This window comes from Agelaius tricolor, unplaced genomic scaffold, assembly GCF_023055355.1.
Source record: "Agelaius tricolor isolate 1412-34295 unplaced genomic scaffold, bAgeTri1.0.p SCAF_14, whole genome shotgun sequence".
NCBI classification, from domain to species: domain Eukaryota; kingdom Metazoa; phylum Chordata; class Aves; order Passeriformes; family Icteridae; genus Agelaius; species Agelaius tricolor.
Genome location: NW_027269274.1, coordinates 288,114 through 309,509, shown reverse-complemented (window position 1 = coordinate 309,509; position 21,396 = coordinate 288,114). Strand labels below are relative to the sequence as shown.

At 44.7% G+C, this 21,396-nt stretch overlaps 1 protein-coding gene across 10 annotated transcripts in view; it reads right to left on the bottom strand.

Annotated features, from left to right (window-relative positions):
• Window positions 1-573: 573 nt before the first annotated feature.
• TMCC1 (transmembrane and coiled-coil domain family 1) overlaps window positions 574-21,396 on the bottom strand; it is a 74,756-nt gene continuing 53,933 nt past the window's right edge. For all 10 annotated transcript variants that reach the window (XM_071439234.1, XM_071439232.1, XM_071439229.1 and 7 more), the window contains 3 exons: window positions 13,694-14,628; window positions 7,151-7,286; window positions 574-4,829 (listed from right to left, as the gene is read on the bottom strand). In XM_071439234.1, the coding sequence (XP_071295335.1) occupies window positions 4,515-4,829; window positions 7,151-7,286; window positions 13,694-14,628 (1,386 nt within the window). In that variant the 3' untranslated portion in view covers window positions 574-4,514. The remainder of the gene's footprint in view (window positions 4,830-7,150; window positions 7,287-13,693; window positions 14,629-21,396) is intronic.

Sequence of the window (21,396 nt, the reverse complement as noted above, 5' to 3'; positions counted from 1 at the left end):
CCAAACGGAGCCAGGCCTGGAACTGCTCCATCACAAGCTCCCTGAGACACACACAGGTGATGCTGCAAGTGCACCTGCCTCTAAATACGCATGTCACACAGAGTGGGCCCTGAAATCCCTTAAGGACAAAGTCCACAGCAGCAAGGGCTGTTCTCATCTGGGACAGGGCAGGCCACAGACCAGTGGTGGAAAAATACAGGACCAGCTTCTGGTCCTTCCAAGACAGACACTTCGTGGGTAAGTCTGACTGAACTGACCTGCAAACTGAGCCAGAGGCTGTCCCAGGCACAAGGGGGCTGGAAAGGATCAGTGAGGATGAATGCAATGCTGCTGCTCCTTTCCTCCACGTGCAAAGACCAGACACTGACACCAGCTTATTTTCATTGTGCCCTAGTGGTGTGTGGCCGGCTGAGTGTAGGATAAAGTCTGACAATCAGAGCTACGGAAAACTTGACTTGCCGACATTTTGAGCTCTCAGGGCTCAGCAGTTTTGACACACTCCTCTTCTTCTCCATGACAGCACCTCCCTCCCCCTGCCCTCACCCCTCCGGAAAGATCCAAACTAGACCGGTGTTAATAGCTGAGGTCTTTATTTAAAGTTTTTTATATACAGTAAAATTGCCACAGATAAATCTGCGACAATCAGACAAGACAAATGTAAATCTCTCTCAACAATTAGCAGCTTAAGATCTATAAACTACAGTGTTACGTTCACAAGTGTCATTTCTGTACTTTTCAACCCGTGCAAGTGAGTTTTTCTGTTTATTTTTTTACACTTTTAAAACACACTTACAGCTAAGTCAATTGCCTACGACTATACCACCTGGCATACACAACACAGACACACAGGGTAACTCTTTAGCCACTTCCAGAATTCATTTAAAAACTGGAAAAACTACTCAATCTTGAACCCTTTGTAGCTTGGCTTCTTTTGTTATAATGCCTTTTCTTTTTTTAATTTTAAAAATGCATATTTTCAAAGCTGACAGACTGCTTTCCTGTAACACGCACATAAGTCAGCAGTTCATCTGATCCCACCTAAGCACACATGGAATTGGAATAAACCAATAGAGTAACTGCTGGGAGCATGCTGAATACCCTTGAAATGAACTAATGAGGCCGAGAGAAAAAAGAACTTTATAAAAGTTTTAAAAGTTGGTTTTTTTTTTTTTTTTTTTGCATCCAGATTTTCTTTCTTCTTTATATTGAAGGAAATAGGGGAAACAGATGAACTTCACTTGAACCCTCAAATGTTAATGAGGAGGTGCTGCTCCTGGAACTTACACAGTCCATAGTAATTTTCCCTTTTTATGTGCCAAGGCAGTATGTGCTAAACGCATCTAAGCAATTTCTGAATCACTTCAACTCTGAATATGAAATGTTTTGGGACACATTCTGCAACTCAGAGATGGTCACTAAGAAGTTTTTATCTACAAAGGAGGCTATTAAAGGTACTCACGCACGCACTCACATCCACAGCAGAAACTGTTCTCTACATGTCACCCAGAAGCACTCCATCAGGAAAGCAAACACAACCATGTACAAGGAAAGGGAGCTTTAAAGCTAGAATCACATTTCCAACAACATCATCATTAAGCTATCAGAAATCATCACAGACTTTCAAATTGAAGAGGGAGGAAAACCCCAAAATGTTCTGCTAGTGCAAAAGGCAAAACACATGGCAGTCGTGTTAGGATATGAGAAGTGGATGCAGCATCATACATGACGTTACTGCAGACAGCTTTCTGGAATGGAAGAAACTGTTGAGAGAGAAAGAGACAGACACTTTGTCCAGACCCATATGTATATGGCCCTTCACCAAAGAGTTCTGAGATGTCAGTTTCTATTAAACCTGCACCTTCTGGCAAGCTAGCAAATGGTATTTACTGAAGATGACAGAGTTGAGAAAAGAAATGAAATTAGGATATAAAGAAGAGGGACAACACTTCCTTAAATACTACAGACACTGAATGTCCAGAGCCACTGGCTTTTAACTCCTTCCTGATTTGATCACATGAAAACCTATCTTAAGCAATTGTAGTGTGAACAAGACTGAGCAAAAGAGGTACAAAGGCCAGGTTTCAGGAAAAAAAAGGCAACAAAGTATTTCAGTTATGTGCCAAATCAGTTCTTACTGTTATTCACACATTTGTTTCTGACAAAACCTGCAAAATGGCAAGATGATAGTTAGCCAAGAAATGTGAGTCACTAGAGAAGAGCCTCACCGGAGCCAGGAGCAAGGGGAGGAATGGCCACACACCCCTGCTCTGGCTGTGGCACTGCAGTGAAAGCACAAGCTGTTTTGGCTTGAGTCAGCTGTAAATGTCAATCTTTTTATTTTAGTTTTGGTTTTAATTAGGACAGGAGCAGATTAGTGCACATGGTGACAGAGAGGTGTACTGGGATCCCTGGGGGAAGGGCACCTGAATTTCCTGTGACTACAGAAAAAAAGAACCCTTGGAGGAAGAAAGATTGGACAGTGGAGGGTTTGCCTTTGCTGGCAGTCAGAAAACACTCAAGGTATTAACCTTGTTTGAGGGAATTTCTCAGAACCCAGAATCTGTATCATAGCACAATGCCTATGTATGTGTGTATATGTACGTTGTACATCTCTCATACATGCCCATGTATGTTTTCAACTGGTTTAGGTCACTTGGGCAATATTTGATTCCTAGAGGGAAGTTGATCCTGGAATGAAGGAAAACATTAAGACCTAACTAAACACCATAAATGGTTTTGACAGAATCCTGGAGGGTTTTTTTTAGATTTCATGGAGACAAAAGATGAATCTTGGCACTGTTATGGTGAAAGGGACAGCAGTTAAAAATCAGCACAGAATGAACACAGTTTTCTTGGACTTGAGGGCTGCCTACCTGTACCAACAGGTCACCAGTAATGGCACATTGTGAAGACTTGGGGCTGCATTTGAAGCTGGCATTTCCTTTTGGGATTTGCACAGGTGTCTGCACCGAGTGCTGTCCCTTGTGGCTGAAAAAGAGGATGGCACACCACAGATACAGACACACAAATAATCTTACCAGAGCCTGACAGGAGGAAAACTTTGGTTTCGCTTTTCAGGTTTTTTGTTTGTTTGGTTGGGTTTTTTTGTTTGGGTTTTTTTTGTTTTGTTTTGTTTTGTTTTTTTCTTGTTTGTTTTTTTTTTTTTTTTTTTAGTTAGAACTATTTTTGAGATAACCATTCTGTTTAGTGAACTGTTGAGTCAGTATTTCTTTCCTCAAAAGAACCTGTCTTTTCCCTAGGAAGAGATGAACAGAAATTCCTTGCTCTTATCCTGAGGCCAGGAATGACAGATGACATGCAAACAAAAAATACAAACATAGCATCCTTCACGTGTGGAAAAAGGAAAAAAAGCCCTGCATGACAAAAAAGTGTGGAGAAAACAGATGTTTTCCATGATGCTGCATCTTTAAGCTCAGGAGGACAGACAAATGGCATATGGACAGTGCTGCATTTGACAGCCTGACACTAGAAACTACTCTCTGCCCTTCTCAGAACTGCTTCAGGACAAGACGGCTCACAATTATTCACGCATTTCTTCATTTAAAAACATCACTTCTTTATTTGAAAGAAAAAAAGTAATGACCCTCCCAACCCCTTCAAAAAAAAACCCCAATAATAATAATAATAATAATAATTATAATAAAAAATCCTATTAGAAACAATAAGGAAGCACTGAGAGTTTGAGTATTACACTCTTCAAGTATGCTGTTCGGATTTTTTTTAAATCTGTGAATATACATATATTAAAAAAAAACCTTAAAAGTGCGACCAAGGGCTTCTGCTTAAAGAGTATATGTATTTCAAGGACTACTTCAAAATACTGTAGCACGACTGTGCAGTTACTGTATATGGCATGAGGCTTCCACTCCATATACTCAGCCAAGTTAGCCAGCCTTACAGAAAGTTACTGAAGTCAGGTTAACACCAACGGCGAACCCAGATGCTGAGCTGGGAGAGGGATCCACACGTTGTTGTTTTTCTCTTGTTAAGGAAAGAAACCACTCAACGCATACACTCGGACATGGAATGTGAGCAGACTTCACAGTAAAAGTTTAGTGTTACAGGTTTGCTGTGGTACCATCATTCAAGGCTGTGCACTAGATTGAGCTTTGCTCATCTTAAGCTAACCACGTTCTCTTCTTCCTGACAGGTTTAGTACAGTAGTTCAAGCCACAATTTAAACTGCCCATTGGTATGCTCCAAATTTCTGTGTTTTATTCATTTCTTTTGTACACTTTAAAGAATCTTAAGATTTGCATCCAAAGAGAACCATGCTACATAAAAATTATCCAGGATTCTCGACAAAAGAGTTCTTGAGTAAAATCTAAAAAATACTATTGCAATGCATCTTGCAGAGAAAAAACGTTATTCTAAATGTAAACAAATTCACTCGGACACTTTAAAACTTCAGCAGAGTAGTCGCTGACTAATCTTTGCCACACTTGCTCACCAGGAGCGCCAGGAGCGAGTGGCGCAGCCCATTCCTGCCACCATCATCTGGGGGGAGACAAGAATCGTTCCAAGTAGCCGGTGATGGCATCCCAGTGCTTCCACAAAAAGGCAATGAAAACCACTATAAATAAAGTGCTGAACGTCCTATTGCGAGTCTTCATCAGGGGCACAACGCAGTTGGCCACAGTGGAGACAAAGACGAGGAGGACAGCCATGACAGCCAGCAAGATGTTGATGAACTTCCCCAGTAGGTTCCTGGCTGTGGCATTCTCCAGCCCCTCCAACTGCACCACTTGCTGCTGCTGCTGCTGCAGCTCCATCTTGGAGATGCGCGTCTGGCACGCTTCCAGCGCTTCCTGTGGGCAAGAGCATGTGCTGGGTTACTCAAGCTCACATCTGTTACCTCACCAACCAGGCCGAGTCAGGAGCATCCCCTCACCTCACACTGCTCATGCACTGAGCTCCTGCCCTGCAGTGGGAGCAGAGGAAGCAGTGCCATTTCCCATGTCCGAGGTGAGAAGCCCCTTGCTGACTGGGCACTGCAGCCTGCAATACACCACGGCACCTCATCCACACCCAGAAAGCTTGACATGGAGATGCTAGGCTGGGAAACCCCACAGCTTCTGCCAGAAGGGGGCTACCCAGCCACCTGGTCACTTCAGCTTTTTCAGCAAGAAACTCAGAGGACAGAAGTGCTGTGCCTAGCCAGAAATCTTCATCTTCTTCTGCGATGTGCATTCCCAGAACCTCAACTTCCATCACCTTCCTTGGAGTCACTTGTGCTTATCTGACCCCTCTGCAGAAAACTAGGCAACCTTGCAGAAAACGACATCAACAAAAATAACTACCAAAGGCTCAGCTGTGTTCCGCTTGCCTAATGAGCTGTGAGCTCAGAGAAAGGTCTGAGGGGTACTATGGCTGGGACTGCACAGCTGCCATTGCAGGAAGGATATCTTCTCCAGACTGCAGCAAGCTGTGGCACTGGCATAGCTCCAGCTGACTGTGAGAGCTGGGGAAAGACATCTAGAAGGGTAAGAAGCATGAGATTTATGGAACTGCCTACAGGAAGAGGCAAAATGAAAGGAGGTGTAAGGAGAGGACTACCCTGCACAAATCCACCTCTTTAAAGCCCCAATGACTCAAGTGGGATTTGTCAGACCTTTTCACCGGGCTGAACCCCAACTGGACCGACCCAACCTGCACTAAAACACTGGTGACATGCAATGCAGGGGGCTAGGGAGAGGGAGAGAGGTTTTCAGGCAATTAACACCAAGAGAGACTTCTGCTCTTGAAAATACCAAGTTACAATATTTCTACCAATCTCCCCTCAAGAGTCACCTTTTCCAGACACATAGGCCAACTGCAAATATGATATACAAGTCTGCAGCAGTACTTCCCAGACTGATCACCAAAAAAGGAACCAGGACTGTTCCTCTGCAACAGTAGCCCATGCTCTTAAATAGTTTTTTATACAACAAAACACTTCCCTCTTCCCCAGCAGTGCTGAGAAATAGGCTGTCCCAACTTTTAAGATTACACTAAAAGTACTGAATCATACAATGAAAATTAAAAAAAAAACTGTTGAGAAATCCCACTTCAATTCAATCTTCCTGCCATCTGAATTTAGAGAGGAGAACAAAACCCGACTGTTGTAACACTCCCCCAAGGGAGAGCCTCCTGTTTACACTGCCAGGGGCCATTGTACCACTGTGCACAGACACTGATTAAATTTAACTTAAAGGTCATTGTCACCTGTTACATTTCTCACTGCATCATGTCTGTGGGGGTCAATGAAACATGAATGCCTCTCCTTGGTTAAGACCCCTGAAAGCACAGGGCAGAATTGCTCAGCTGTCCCAAACAGCAGTGACCAGGAAGAATGTTTGACAATCAGAGTTACATCTGGTGTATGAACAGCATAGCCTGCTTGGTCTTCAGAGGAAATCACCTGGCTGAAGTACCACTGCAGGAAAAAGGGAGAACTCTTAAACTACAACTCTCTGCTCACACTACAAATATTTCCCATTAGCAATCAGAACTGAGATATCTGTTAAAACTACCACAGTAAGTACTTATAATAGTCAAGAGACTTGTTTCTGAATAGGCCTTTCTCTGTAAGGGTCAGCAGCTGCTTTGCTTTGTAGAAGGGCCTCCAAGATCTCTGTTTCACAACCTTTTTTACATACTAAAAGAAACTTTTAGAAACACCTCCTTATTTCTTCAAAGCCAACAGAAAGAACTGTTTCCTGACTCAATGCAGTGCACACACAAAGCCATTTTTCCTTAGATGTATGTGACCATTGCTGTAAAATCAGTGACACAACCACACCCCAGGGCCATGTACTGGGAACATGACTGTAAAAAAGTGTTTGGGTCACGGCCCATTGAGTGTCTAATACAAAAACCTGCACAAAAAGTGGGCTCTGGCTCCTGCTCTGCTCCAGCTGAGCGGCAGGTTCCCTTGGTGTGGGACACAGCCCTGCTTTACAGAGGACGTTACCTGGAGAGATACCCAGAGGTCAGAGATGGAAAAAGGACCTTTTTGAATGCAGCAGTTTAGCAATAAAGCTACAAGGACTAAAAACAAATACTGAAGTGCAGGCATATTTCAAAAGTGAATGAGTTCCTGAAAGAGCAGGCAAAGGGCAGGACTTGGGTCATTGGTTCTATCACCCACCTGGATGTCCCGGGCTCGCTCGTAAGACTGATAGGCAATCTTTTCCTCCATGCTGGCCAGCTCCTGTTTTAAATTGAGAATCTCGTTCTGGTGGAGCTCAGTCAGGTCATTTAACTGCTCTTCAAGTCTTTCACATCTAGAAATGACAACACACGGTAGAATGGCTTTAATGAGAAGAGGATGGCAAAATGACACCAGTGACAAACAAGCAATGAACACCATGGCTTGTGTACTGAAACCAGCATGGCTGCCTCAGTCAGCACACAGCACACTCTAGCACTAATGCCCTCTTGCTGGGAATTACTTCTTTCTACCAAGTAAACTCTGTGATACTGTTCCTAACCTGGAGAAAACACAATTGCATGGTAACTGTTAAGTGATGCAAGAAATCGAGGACAGAATAAGAATAGAATGAGGTATTCACCAAACTTCTGTGTAAACCAAACAGCTCCCTTCTATAATACCATAAACTCCTAAGCGTTTTTATCTACACTTGGAACAGTAATGGGCATAAAAATTACACGGAAATGACATGTGACTGATGCCTCAGAGAACATGGTGTTACTGTCTGATCTCTGCATGAGGTCACATGGATCTTTGATTTGCTTTTCCTTTATCTCCCATGAATGATGCAACTTAACAAGCAAATACCATCACATTATTTGTAAGAAGGACACATGAATCACTAACCTGCGGGCTTATTTTTCAGTTTGCTCCTGGTGAATGGACCAGGAGCAGTCCTGAGGAAGAGGGTTGCTTAAACAAAGTGAGTTAAACAACTCGGAGAGATAAAGTTTTGCTTCTGCCTAAGAGAGTTATAAATTAACTGAAATGGTAGCTCTGATGGTAACAAAGGTATGGGCACAGCTGTGGTGGCCATTGGGCCTTTTCCACTGTCTACTCACTGTAGCAGATGGAAAAAGCTTACCACACAGTCCTTATCATCTGAATCTTGATGCTAATAACCAAGACATTTCTAAGGATATAACCACAGAGATAATTCCTTGTTTAAATTTTGGTTTTCTTTTGACTCCACTGAATTTAATTCCTACAAAAAAACCCCACAAGATGAACAAGAAATATTTATCTAGAATGAAGAATTTAATTGCAAGTTCTGAAACTAAGACACAAATCCTGCTTCTCATTTTTTTCAAGATTTTTTTTTTTGTGTTTTAGAATCTGTAGTCAAAAGCTAGCCTTTAAAAAGTCTTAGTGTTTTGTTTTTAATAGACAAGTATGAAAAGAATTTTTGTTTATGTTCCTAATGCAATATTACTTTAAACTAAGAAGGAGTCAGACACAGCATGACAATTTGCAGCAGTAAAATGCATGAGGTCAACCTGCAGTGAAACCAAGACAACTGCCAGCTGACATGGCTGAGCCCAGAAAGGTGCCAGAAGAGCTCTGCAATTGTGCCAGGATACACCAGAAAACTGGTTTCCCAGGACTGACAAGGGAATGGCCATATGAAGACTGGCTAACAAAGAAGGAGCCCAGGTAATTAATATTGCCCTTTGTTCCCACACGACTTAAAACTGACAACAAAACTTGCCAACAACCAAAAAATCACAACTAAACCCACTCCAAGCCCCAAAGGCAGCATCAATTACTTGAAATATATTGTTTGTTACTATATTACAAAATTCAGCAGTGTGTTTATCACACAAAAAGAAACTTAGGCATTTCTGAAAATAGCATGATTGTATTTTTTAACCTCGTCTCACATAAAAACACTTTTCATAAAGCAGCTGTTGCCAGGCAGCTTAAATCCTGTTCTCTAACAGGAAACAATTGTATTTTAATAACTTCAAAACTACCTCAATCTACAGGAAACATAAGGAAACCCTGCTAATCTGTATAGTTAAGAGTTTAAACAGAACATGATTAGCAGAAGGGTTGGCTCCAATCTTCCTGCCCTAAAGACTGCAGAACAACCAGTTCATTCCCAATCCACACTTCACTCCCTGCTCAACACCAGAACTGCTGCAGTTTGCATCCAAGAATCACCTGCACTTTCAGAACTCACTGTGTCAGGCAACTGCTAGAACTGGGTTATTTAAAAAAAACCACATCCCTGCCCCCACTAACCTACCCTGATTTATTTTTTAAATGACACATCCTCCATTCAGCTTATTTTTACTTCTTGTCCCAATATCTACAATTTAGAAAATAATTTTTTCCAGCTGCTTTCTACTGGTGTTCAAATTTAAAAAGCACTAATGGGACCCAGAACCAGGGTTTCCCTATTGAAAGCTGATTTGCATTTAAGTGGGAGTATTACACAAATAAAAGGGATAGGCTACCTGTCAAGAGGGTTAAGATGAAATACATGCCTCTAATTCATCAGTGCCAGGGTCTACTGAACAAACTAAACTTGTCTGTGAATATAGCAATGCCCTGAATAATCAAATCCTACTTCACCTCATGTATGGAAAATGCCTCAAGAACTATTTTGTTACTATTTAAAATGTGAAATTTATCCTTAAAAGAACAAGGTCCAGAAACATCTCTGTGCAGCAGACCAATGCTGCCTGTCACAAGTATCACAGAGATCATCAGAGCTGTTCTACGGACACAGTAAATAGCTGGGGTGCTTGGCTCAAGTGTGGGATATGGGAACACTTCATTTCAAATAGCTGTGTTGTATTTCCACATGTTTTCTGAGGCTCACTGCGTGGGAATTGCAAAAGTGGTCTAAAAAAGGCTCAGAAACACAATTATGACCATCTCATTTTTTAAAAAAAGCTTTAAGGTATTTTAAAGTAATAGTTGCAAAATGCACAGCTAGCACAGCATATGGAAGGGAGGGATGTGATAAAAAAAGGCATTTGATCTGCACTTAGTGCTATGGTGAGTAAAGAAACTCTGATCAAAGTAATGCTACAAAGACGTCTGCATTAGACTGTGAATGAAATTTAGTACCTGTCTTCAGATGTCTCTCAAGATGGACTTTTTCATTTTTATAGCTATGCCATACAAACCTTCATGTAATCTTTATTTGTCACTAAATACATCTTTATGCTACTGACGACAGTGCTTCAAATAGTGGAGTAAACAGCTAAAACCAGAAGTTACTTCTAGTATGCTCCAAGTCTTTGATCTAGCAGGACAGACGAAGGACAGAGCTTGCTCCCAACAGGGAGCACAAGCTGCTCATGACACCCGCACACGTCCGTGTACTTCCAGCTCCCAGCCTCCCTAGAAGGAGGACAGACAGCTTTGCAGGGCTGTTTTGGTGCTGTCCTGGCTGGGTGAGCACCAACACGCTGCTTCCACTGCCTGGCCACGTCCAGAACAGCCTTGCCAACCCTCCCAGACCTCAGAGGTTTAGCTCCTTTGATCTATTTTAAAACACATCATGAGGACAGACTGAAGTGTGACAATTAAGACTACATTAGAACCCAGACAAATGGAAGCACCAGTGACTAGCCTTTAGGCTGAAGGTTTTCTTCTGACAGGAGCATGGGAGACCTAAATGCCCTTTCCAAGGCCGTCAGGCTTGGGAAGAAACCCAAAACCTTAGACTGGCCACACTCCAAATATGTGCGCTTATGGTTTTGCCATGTACAAACAGGTTCCTGAAGGGACAAGCAAGATGAAAATACTCAGCAGGAACTTTATTTCAGTCTCGATAGCACAGAAAGTCCCTGCTTGTACCAGTAAACAACTGCCACCTTCCAATAATGAGATTAGCAACAAGCCATTACAGCGCTTGCTCCTGGTGCAGAAGAAAACAATGATGGCCAAGTACCGTCAGACTCTTCCTTCCTCACTGGCTCAGCCCCAGCAGAGCAGAGCAGTGCTCAAGGGCCAGCACGTGCTGGGCAGCACAGCCCACCCTGGCCTTGCCATGGTGCTGCCAGGCCTGCACCAGGGCGGGAGAACTGGAGAAACTGGACAGGTGAGTCCCTGCCTCTGAGACTAGGGTTAGCAAACCAGCAGCCACATGGATGGTAGACAAGATTTGGAAGCAGGGAGAGGGGAGGGAGGAGATGAAGGAGGTCATGGAAAACCTGTGAGGCAAGCCATGGCTGATAAACAGAAACTGCACAAACAAAAACGGGAAAAAAGATCAGAACCTACAAAACAGTAGACAATTAAAGAAAGAGGAAATGGATTAAGAGCAGGTGAGAAAATGTCATGGCATGTTCTTTGTTCCAGCTTCCAGGTAAAATGCAAACACTCAGTGTTACCTGACAAGAAAAAGACTTCTCCAAAAACTTTTTTTTAAGCTCCAACTCAACTCTGTGTTTGTTTTTAAAAGCTTCCCATAAACAGCAGAGTTAGGAGATATTTACAACTTTTAAAGCCAATTATGATTAATCTGAACCCTCAGCCTGCCAGCATTAAATCACAACTTCTTTTCCCTTTTTTTAGCTTTTTTCTGAAGAGAGCTGAGGAGCAAGAGGGGTTCCAGTTGGAGGAACAGGCACCACCCCTCCCTGCCAAGGCAGCAGCACCCTCTGCCCTTGGACACATTACATCACCGTCCACTTCTAAGGTGATGTTGGCTTTTATCATTGTGATAGTTCAAAATACAGAAGCTATAAAAACAAGAATCTACATTTATACAGTCCTGTAGTCATCTAATCGTGATTAACCCATGAGCTCTTGCTGATCATGCAGTTACCCACACAGACAAGGGCACAGAGTGTGGTTTAACTGGTCCTCTTTAAAGGTCACACCTTTAATTAATTTGCATCAACATTCCAAATGACAGGTCTAAATTACTGTCTTAAGCTTTTATAAGCCAAATGCAGATTGTCCCTGCTTTTCACTCCAGGCTGCCTTGGTTAGTGCTTGGGGTCTGGGCTGACCTCAGGGGAGTAAAGCTCTGCAAAGGTTAATGGCACATAACAGATATGACTTCATGGTGAGCTAGTATGGGACTATGTGAACCTTGCTCAGAGGTGTTGGGCAGTAAGCAGCCCGCTTAGCTGACAGCGCACATCAGTCCCCAAGGTCTGCTATTGTACTTTCAGGCCACTCCTTCAGCTATGCTGTGCTTGCATTAGCGTTCCACCATGAATGGCTGCTGCTGTATGTGTGAAACAACAACCTACACAGCAACAGACAACAGCACCTCTCTCCTCTCTGAGGAGCAGAAGATCCAGCTCTGCATCGCTTTGGGATGACTTGATGACACTGAGGCACAAGGAACCAAAGCTGCTGTGCTGGTTGCCGGTTTCAGTCAAACTGTTGATTATTACAAAGCAGGATTAGAAAGCAGTGTTGGCTTTGTTTGCCCAAGCTCTGCAAAGCACACTGAGAGCCTGCTGTCTCTACCAGATCCTAGCAGGTTAGCCTTTTCCAGAGTTTTTCTAATGTTTTGGCATAAGCACGTCTAAAGAGCTGTAGGGCAACTCTATGTTACACTGCACAAACCAGTGCAGCAAGTGGCACAGGGCACTTCAGCAAGCCTGTACACACCCCCAGCAGCTCTGCTGTGCCTTTCAGGTTGTGTTTCACATCCTGGCAAAGCAATGAAGGCCATAAAGAACCTCATGACAACAGCGTACTGTCCTTCATTAGAAGGAGGGCTTGTGCTTTGCATTTGTTATTTAAAGTTTAAGAATCCTGTGCAGGGTGCCTGCAGAAGGGCAGCTAGTAACTCTTCCCTTCAGAGCCTGGAGCCAAGCCCTTGCTCCCAGCATGTGTGTGGGGGGACATGAGGTGTTTGGCAGGACAGCACAGTGCAGTCTGCAGAGAGCCTCTCCTACCCAGCAAGGAGAGGGAAGCATTCCCTCAGCACCTCTCCATGGGCAGCTTTCCTCAGCAGGGAGGTGGGGGCAGCCAGTCAGGCTGCCTTACTGAAGGCCACTGTCACCTCTCCCCTGTGACTTCATCAGGGATCAGCAGTACTGCAGCAACTGCTCCACCTTTCCATTCCCTTCCAGTGAGGGGAAGACTGATGGAAACATAGGTCACCTGCTTCCAGTGCCTATAATCTCCACAACAAGAGCACTGTCAGTATCTGACATTTAATTCAACTTCATTTCCCTGAGTGCTGCCACTGTGGACTGAGCAAAGAAGGGAAGGGATATCTTAGTTTTGGCACGTGGGCAAGATCATGTATTTTTAGAGAACTTGAAGAAAGCTGGAATGTTTCTTTCTCTGGTAGATATGGATCTGAGTGTGGGAGAAGGCATGGTCATGTCTGCATTAGTTCCCTGTCATTTGCTTTGATCCAAATATTTTCAGGATTTTTTGCAGGGCAAAGCACTGTCTGATAACAGTAATTGCATCAATGTACTCCTGGCTTTGGGACACCTTCTAAGACCTCTTCAGCTTCACTTTTTATCTTGAAAACATTTTGAAATAACCTTTTTCCTTACAATCTCTTTCTTGTACAGAGAGGGAGGTGAGCAGCAAGATAGAAATATTTATAAAAGGCAGAACTGGGAGGGAATAGTCCTGAGAAGACCTCAGAACCATCCACTTGAATCAGGCTGCTGGGAACAGCCTGCTGAGCACTACCATCCACAACTCTGGTGCTTTGCAATCACAGCATTGGAATGTCAAACCAAGTACCACAGCACATACCTGTACCGCTCCTCCTGCAGGGTCTGCATTATCAATGTGTAATCCCTCTGGTAGCGAACCTTAAGGTCCTCAAATGATTCTTCCAGTCTTGCCTGTGTCTCTCGAATTTCTTGTATCTCATGCAGTATTGCATCAAACCCTGAGCTCTGCATATCCAGAGTGTTTGTTTTGGAGCTGGAAGCTCCCACAGGGCCCCCTGTTGTACTGTTGGCTCCCACTGAGCCTGATGTGGCACTGGAACAATCCTCTTCACTGCCATATTTTGGGCTTGACTGAAAGTTCTGAATAACACCTAGAGCCTTGCCACCTGTCCCATCTTCCTGGCCTTCTTCTAAGGAGTCTTTCAGATTAGCAATATTGTCTGCACTCCCAAACTTGTTCCTTATGAGGGAGGCAATCTCCCGGGGTTTAGAAACCACAGCTCCTGCTGCTGAATGTGTGGCCTGGGAGAAACTGGAAAGTCCACCTTTTACACTGTCAACCACTCCCTCACTGAAGCCAGTGACTTTTGCTCCAACATCTTTCAAACCCTGATGCATATCCCTGAAGACATCCTTTGGCTGCCGAGGGATCCCATTCTGTTCAATCTCTCGCAGCTTTCGATGGTAATGTTCCAATTTCTTCTGCAGCTGCAAGATGGTCTGGGCTGACTTTTGATTTTTCTTCTCAAACACTTGCTTAATGCGGGCACTCTGCTGCTTGTCTGCATTGTTGGCCAATTTCAGGTACTCTGCCACGTTGTCATCACGGGCTGTTTGCTCAATTTTGATCTGCTCTGTCAGCTTCAGTATCTTCTGCTGCAGGTGTGTGATGGCCACTTTTGTCCGCTGCGGATCTGGGGTCCCATCAACAGAGTCTGCATTGATGCTGCCATCAGTGCTGGAGGCCACGGCACTGGAGGTCTGTGCCAAGCTGCTGACTTCCAATCGCTCAATCTAAGCACAGAGAGAGAGAGAAACATGAGTGCTAATCAGCAGCTTCACCAACGGAAAAGCTTTCCTTCTTTATGCCAACTAATTCTGAAAAATTGTATCTTTTTTCAGCTGGCCAGGGGACAGTATCAATCAGGAGAGCTTCATATATTTTAAAGAGATCCAGCAAAAGTTTAAAAAAAGCAAAACCTCTCATACTTGACTCCACTTAATTATCTCAAATAATTGAAAATTCAAGCACAAACGTGCAACAAGGCACCCCAGTTTGGCAGACCAAGCACTCCAAGGTATCAGTACAAGGGCAGGGCTCAACTAGCTAGAGAGTGAAGAGACCAAGAAGGTAATTGAGAGCAGAAGTCACAGGGTTTAACTGTACAGTACAGCACACCCGAGTCATTCCTAGTGCTTCACCTGTCTGAACAGCAGCAGCAGTGAAACCTACAACCGATCTACTACGGTCAGAAAAATGGAGCCTGAGAGGCACCCGAATGCACGCCTTGCCGCGGCAAACCCTGCGAGCAGGTGTCTCCGAGTGGGAGGGAAAAAGTGAGTTTCAAAAGACAAGCCCCACGTATGGAGAAAAAAAAAAAAAAAAGTTATAGGCTGTTTCAGCTCAATCCAACCCGCCAAGTACCCGCCGCGAACCCGCGAAGGACCGGGCAGGTGCGGTCGCACCGGCGACTCCTGACCCGGACATTCCTCCCTGGAGCCGACCGTGCCCCCATGCCGGCCCGCCCCGGGTGGGTCCTCCGGCGGAGGAACGCCCGTCCCGCGGGACCCCCGCGTACCTTGTCCCGGCGGGGCAGCAGCGCCCGCTCCCCGTGCATGGCTCCCGCCGGCCGCCCGCCGCCCGTGCATGGCTGCGCGCCCGCCGCGGCGCGGCCCCGCCCGGCCCCGCCCGCCCCCTCGCGGCAGGGAGGCCTCGCCGGGCCGGGGAGCCGCGAGCCGCAGCCACCGCGTCCCGCAGGGAATCTCCATCCCTCAGTTTTAAAACGAACGCGCGTTTGGATCCCGCGGCCCCTGTCCCGGTGAGGAGCTGGTGAGCAGCCGCGATTGCTGCCCGCACGCTCCGCTCCCCGGGTCGTTCCACTGGAACAGCTGCCAGCCGACCCACCGCTACTGCCCAGTCGCAGAACCATGTCCGTGATTGGGAATATGCGCTTTACAAAACAAAAATGCTGTTACACTTAACTGTAACCTCTCTCACGGTTCATCATTCCGTATTTAATGCCAAAAACCCCGCAGGCTGCAACACTGGCCGGCACCGGGGGTTACCCGGGCTCCTTTCCATAACCCTAAGGTTCTCTGTTGCCCCCTCAAGAGGAAAACCATACACCTGGGGAAGCAATTGATTCATTTTCTAGAGGAGCTCAGCTGCTGGAAACCATACAATATAATTTCTTGGTCTGTTGTGACTCCTGCAATATCAACTGCTTTCTTAAGAAGATTGAGTTGTAGAAACCCTGGAGCTCTGGAGAGCTCAATGGAAAATTGGTGCTAAGAATTAATATTAATCAGTGGGACCAACACTATGCATGATATCAGTACTGCACAGCAAACATGCTGTCTATGAGATGTAGGGACATGCATTTGCAAGTAATACACATTTGTAAAGATAACTCTTCTTGGAATTTGTAATTTCATTAAGATTTTTCCAGGGCTGTCAGTGATCAGACTTCTCCCCATGGCCTAGACAAACACAAAGACCTTGCCTGTGCAGGGCATGCCTGGCCTGGGAGCATCACCCAGCACCCATGGCACAGCTGGTCTGTGCCTCACCCAGAGAGCAGCTCTGCCAACCAGCCGCCACCCCAAGAGCAGCACAGAGCATCTGTGCAGCACACCAAGACAATCATATTACTGTTAAATGCCTATGAACCAAGGGCTTTCTCAACCCATTCTTAACAATCTCTACCTCCTCCACACCAAGGACATTTTAGTATTTAATGGCAGACGATGAAAACCAGAAAGATCCACAGTTTTGATGCAAAACTTCCACATTTTAATTTAATGTAACTTTTTTTTCTTTTTCTTTTCATAATTGATTTTTTTCTGGGCAGTAGTAAGGGTGAGTGAGCATGGGACTGACCCCGTGTCTCAGAACCAAACAAACTGCTCATCACCAGTTTTTCTGCAGCCCAGAGGCTCTGAGCTGAAATCTGCACAGATCAGTGTCATAGAACTACTGGGGCTTCAACACTACTTTGCAGTGAAGAGTTTCTATCAGCTTAATTTACTCCAGGTTTGGTATAACTAGTGTGTGTGTATGGATAATTACCATAAATTACACCAGTAGTACACTCTTCCTCTCATGACACAAGTTTTGTGAGAGAAAAATTTGGTAGAAACTTTCTCTTCCCCTTTTAAAGTCAGTTGACTTCAGCAAATCTGCCCAGGTTGTCTCCTTACAACTTGGTAGAAAATGAACTAGAACAGCAGTAATAGAATAAACCAAGTTGGGATAATTGCTTTATAATTACCAGATGTCTGGATATTATTCGGAAATAACAAAAAGGGTTCTTTCCAATTCAAGAGGAAAAGGCTGAATAAGTGGAGTTCTGGAACAGAACTGAGATAATTTAAATCCTTTGTCCATATTGACAAGGCTTTGTAAAGGGAAGACTTAACACAAACTGGGTCCCTGGGAAATGCTGATGACATATTATTTAATTTGAGATGATGGTCAATCTGTCCTGAAAAGATGTTGGTAAATTAAATACTATAATGATCAATGTTTGTATAAGAACAGGGGTTAGAATTCAATAGTCAATCTTTCTTGCAATACAATTTTCCATTATATTTGACAGTCCAGTTAAGGGGAGCTGTGTGCCCTCCCACCAGGAGGCACACTGAGAACTGCTTTGGAATTATGCCACAAAGCAGGTGAAATCATGTGAGGGCCTTATGCTTTCTCTCTCTCAAGATCTTACCAAATTCTCAACTGTTAATGCTCTCAGGCTTTCCCTCCTGTACAAGCTTTCCAATGTCTCTATTCTGCAGCACATAACCCAGAAAGCACCTCATGATTCTGCCTTTTGGTGCTGCTGAAGATTAAATACAGCAGTTCTTTTAAAGGTATTTCACCCTCCTAAAACTCCTCAGTAAAAGCAAATACCAGTCATTCACCAAGAAGATGGATTGTTGCTTTAAAACACTCAGGGCAGCTGGCCTAAGCAAACAGCAGCTTTCAGAGCAAGCCTGCTGCAAGGGGGCAACTCCTGCTTCCTCCTCCCTCCCCTTGGGAAGCCTGGAGCTTCACAAGTGTGGCTGAAAATTGTCATGCTACTTAAAATAAACACATGGAGGGCAAAGTGAGACAGGGGAGCTCAGAGTGAGACTGCACAGCCCCAGAAAGAAGATAACAGCACCTGAGGTGCCTGGGTTAATCAACTTCCCAGTGACTGCACACCTGACTGGCAGCTAAAACTAGCCATGAAAACATTCAGAACTTGTTTGGCTTCCTTTTCCCACTGTGCTAAAGGCAATACAGTCATAAGAAAGAGACAGAAAGTCTATGAGACTCATAGAAAGTCATCGGTTTTAGACTTCCTGTTTGGAAACACCACTCAACAGCATCATTAGCACATGGCAGGTGCAGGGATGGGCATAGAGACTTGGCCAACCCCTCCACACTAGGTGGACAGATGGTCACCAGCCTCAGGCAGGCTCAGGAGCAGAGACTCAAAATCTCTGATGACAGTTACAAGGGAGTTGGTTTGTTAGTAAGCAAGATCTCTAATCAATGCCTCAGAGGAAATAAAAATCACAGGGGAGAAAAACCCCCACCATTCTTTGTGCTCAACCACATCTGCAGAGTAAAAGCCCCCCAGGCCCCATTTCATTGGATCTTCGTTACCTAAGTGCACATTTGAATAAACACACACAGAATCCCCAGCAGGTACAATGAAGAGATACTTAAACATCACAAATTACTATGAGGTACCCTTAACACATTAGACTAAGTGCCATCAACAGTCATAAGTCACCTCCCTGCATGCCACCTGCAGCACATGATTCTTGAAACACATGGGTTAACATGGGACCAGCCCCACTGTCTCATGAGCAGTCAGTGTCCCGTTCCTCTGTGTCATTGTACATGGCACAACTTAGCACAGGTCTCAAAGGAAACAAAAAAGTGTCACAAACTCCCCTGCCTCACCCACTTGGGTGATGCAATAAGCTCTTTATGACCTACACCTGATCGAGAATTGAGAGTCTGTTTTTCTAATGCTTTGCTTTTTAAAGGTTGTTACTGAATCACACATCAGTTGGGGTTGGAAGGGACCTCTGGAATTTACCTGGTCCAACCTCCCCCTCAGGCAGGGCCACCAAGAGCCAGTAGTTGCCCAGGACCATGTCCAGAAAGCTTTTGAGTATCTCCCAGATACTACTTTCACATCCTGCATTTGTGGATCTGTCTGTTGCACACTGCCACACATCTGATACCAGCAACTCTATGGGTCACTATTTACTTCTAGTTGCATATTTCTGTGATTCCAAATCCTGCGCAACAGCATACGTAAGGGAGAATATTTCTGTTCATTCATCTCTCAGGTAAATACAGACAGAAGATGTAAGTACTGCTGCACTGAACCATCCCTAGAAACAACTGCTCACTCACATGTGGATTCATTTACAAATCCACCTTCCTTCAGCAAGTGCTCAGGGTGCATATATGCTCCCGCTCTACAAAACAGCTGCCTTGGATTTACTGTCAAGAAAAAGAAAAAGGAAAAGCAGAAAACATGTCCAGTGTGATTCCTTGTGACACACTGCAGTTATTCTGAAAAACTGTATTGACTGATTTAATCTTCAGAAGCTGCAGCAGGCTTTGCTTTTTAACAGGCTCCAGCTACTCACCCACAAAAACCTATGGTCATCTTTGACAGCAACTGTACTGAGGTGTCTCTAGCATGCCCCTAAATCCAAATCCAAATTAAACCTGGCTAAGGAAAGCACACAAACAGATGGACAGCTCAAGAAGTCTTGCTGTGTGTTTTTCACAGCACACCTCATTGTTTAGATTATAAAATGAGGACTTCTGAAAGTTATACAGCCTTTGCCTATGAGCAATTAACCCTCAAAATTATGGGAAGATCACCATGGTTATGGGTAAAAAAAAAAAAACAAAACAAAACAGCGAGAAAACAAAAAATGAAAAATTACTCTGAAAAATATTCAATAAAAAATTCCAGTACAATGCCTTTGCCTGCCTCAGTCAACAGCTTGAGCAGGAAACCAACACTGTGACACCAAGAGGAAATGGCTTCACACCTTACTCACAATAGTTAAACAGTCACGAGTGATGATTGCTGCAACAGGAATGCACTAATGGTGCATCTGCCAACACAGAGCCCCACAGGCCTGCTTTGGAGAGAGGGGAGAGGGCAGGTCCCTGCCCCGGACAGAAGGGCTTGTGGGCAACCACAAAGGGGAAACATTTCACATATGCTGCATATACTGCATGCATTTGGGCATTCCCTTTCTTTAGGGGTGTTGAAGCCAAGCAGCTCCCTGCCCAACCCTGTACTGGCACAGCCTGGGGACAGACAGGACAGCAGCTCCCTCTAGAGCCAATCTGTGAGTTCACTGGGAACCAAGTGATAAGGTGGCTTGGGGATGTTCTTACTACTTTCCCAAATGTGGTTCACCATCAGGCCCAAGACAGCAGAAACTCCACTGGAGGAAAAGGTGACCTGGGACTACTTCACTTGGCACTGGTGCCAAGAGCAGCATCCCTCAAGCAATGGCCTGAGGCACATTAACAAACCCTCACTTGGGATTTGGTAAAGCCAGCTGCAGGGCGACTTGCCCATGGCCTTGTACCTAATTCAGTATGAAATGGAGATGTGACTTCATGTGTCACATCAAGTGCCAAAAATAGTTTAGCTGTAAAGCAGCCAGCTGTCTTTTCCTCAGAGTTGTCAGCAGCAGACCCATATTCAGCTGCAGCCCTTCCTGGTGTTGGGAGCAACGATGAAAGATGCTGCTGCCACACGGCATCATACTCGCTGTCCCAGAGGCAGCTTCTGTCACAACCAACACTACTTATTCCACAGGGGAGCTCCAGCGAAGCCTTGTCAGTGAAGGCAATTGCTGGTCACAGATGCTTCCCCCACAGCACCATGCTGTCAGCGCAGGGGGGTTCAGGGGGCTCCACATGTTCCCCCTGCTTGACTCCCCCTGCCCAGGGCTCCCTGCCTCTCGGGAAGCAAATGTTTCACTTACTAACTGGTTAAGAGGTAGCTGAAGCTACAAAGCTGACCTCCATCTTTCCCAACTGCCCCTCAGGCACATGCATCCCTGACGCCTACCAGCCCAGTATGGTGGGCTGAGGCAAGGAGCACTGCACAAGCTGTTCCCTCAAGCAGGACTGGAACATGTGGGACTAGGCACCAGCTTGGCCTACAAGTACTTATTGACATCCCAGAGACAGAAAGGATTGACACAATCCAGTGTAAAGTCTCCCTTAAGAGGCTGTCTACAGCCCCTTTAATTCCTTTTAAACAACATTGCTGCCAAAGACATCACCTTCTTGACCTCAAATTTCTGAAATCCTGAGAAAAAGATATTTTTGAGCAAAAAAAGTAAGGCTTGATTGCCCAATTCAGTAATGGTTTCCCTAAAGCTAGACTAGTCAAGCAGAAAATCATCGGTGTTGACTGAATAAACAAGGCAACACTGAGGGTGAGGGAAGTCCAAGGGAACAGATACAACAATCTGGTCAGAAAAATAGGAAAGAACTATAGTTCTTATAGTTCTCGTGAATTA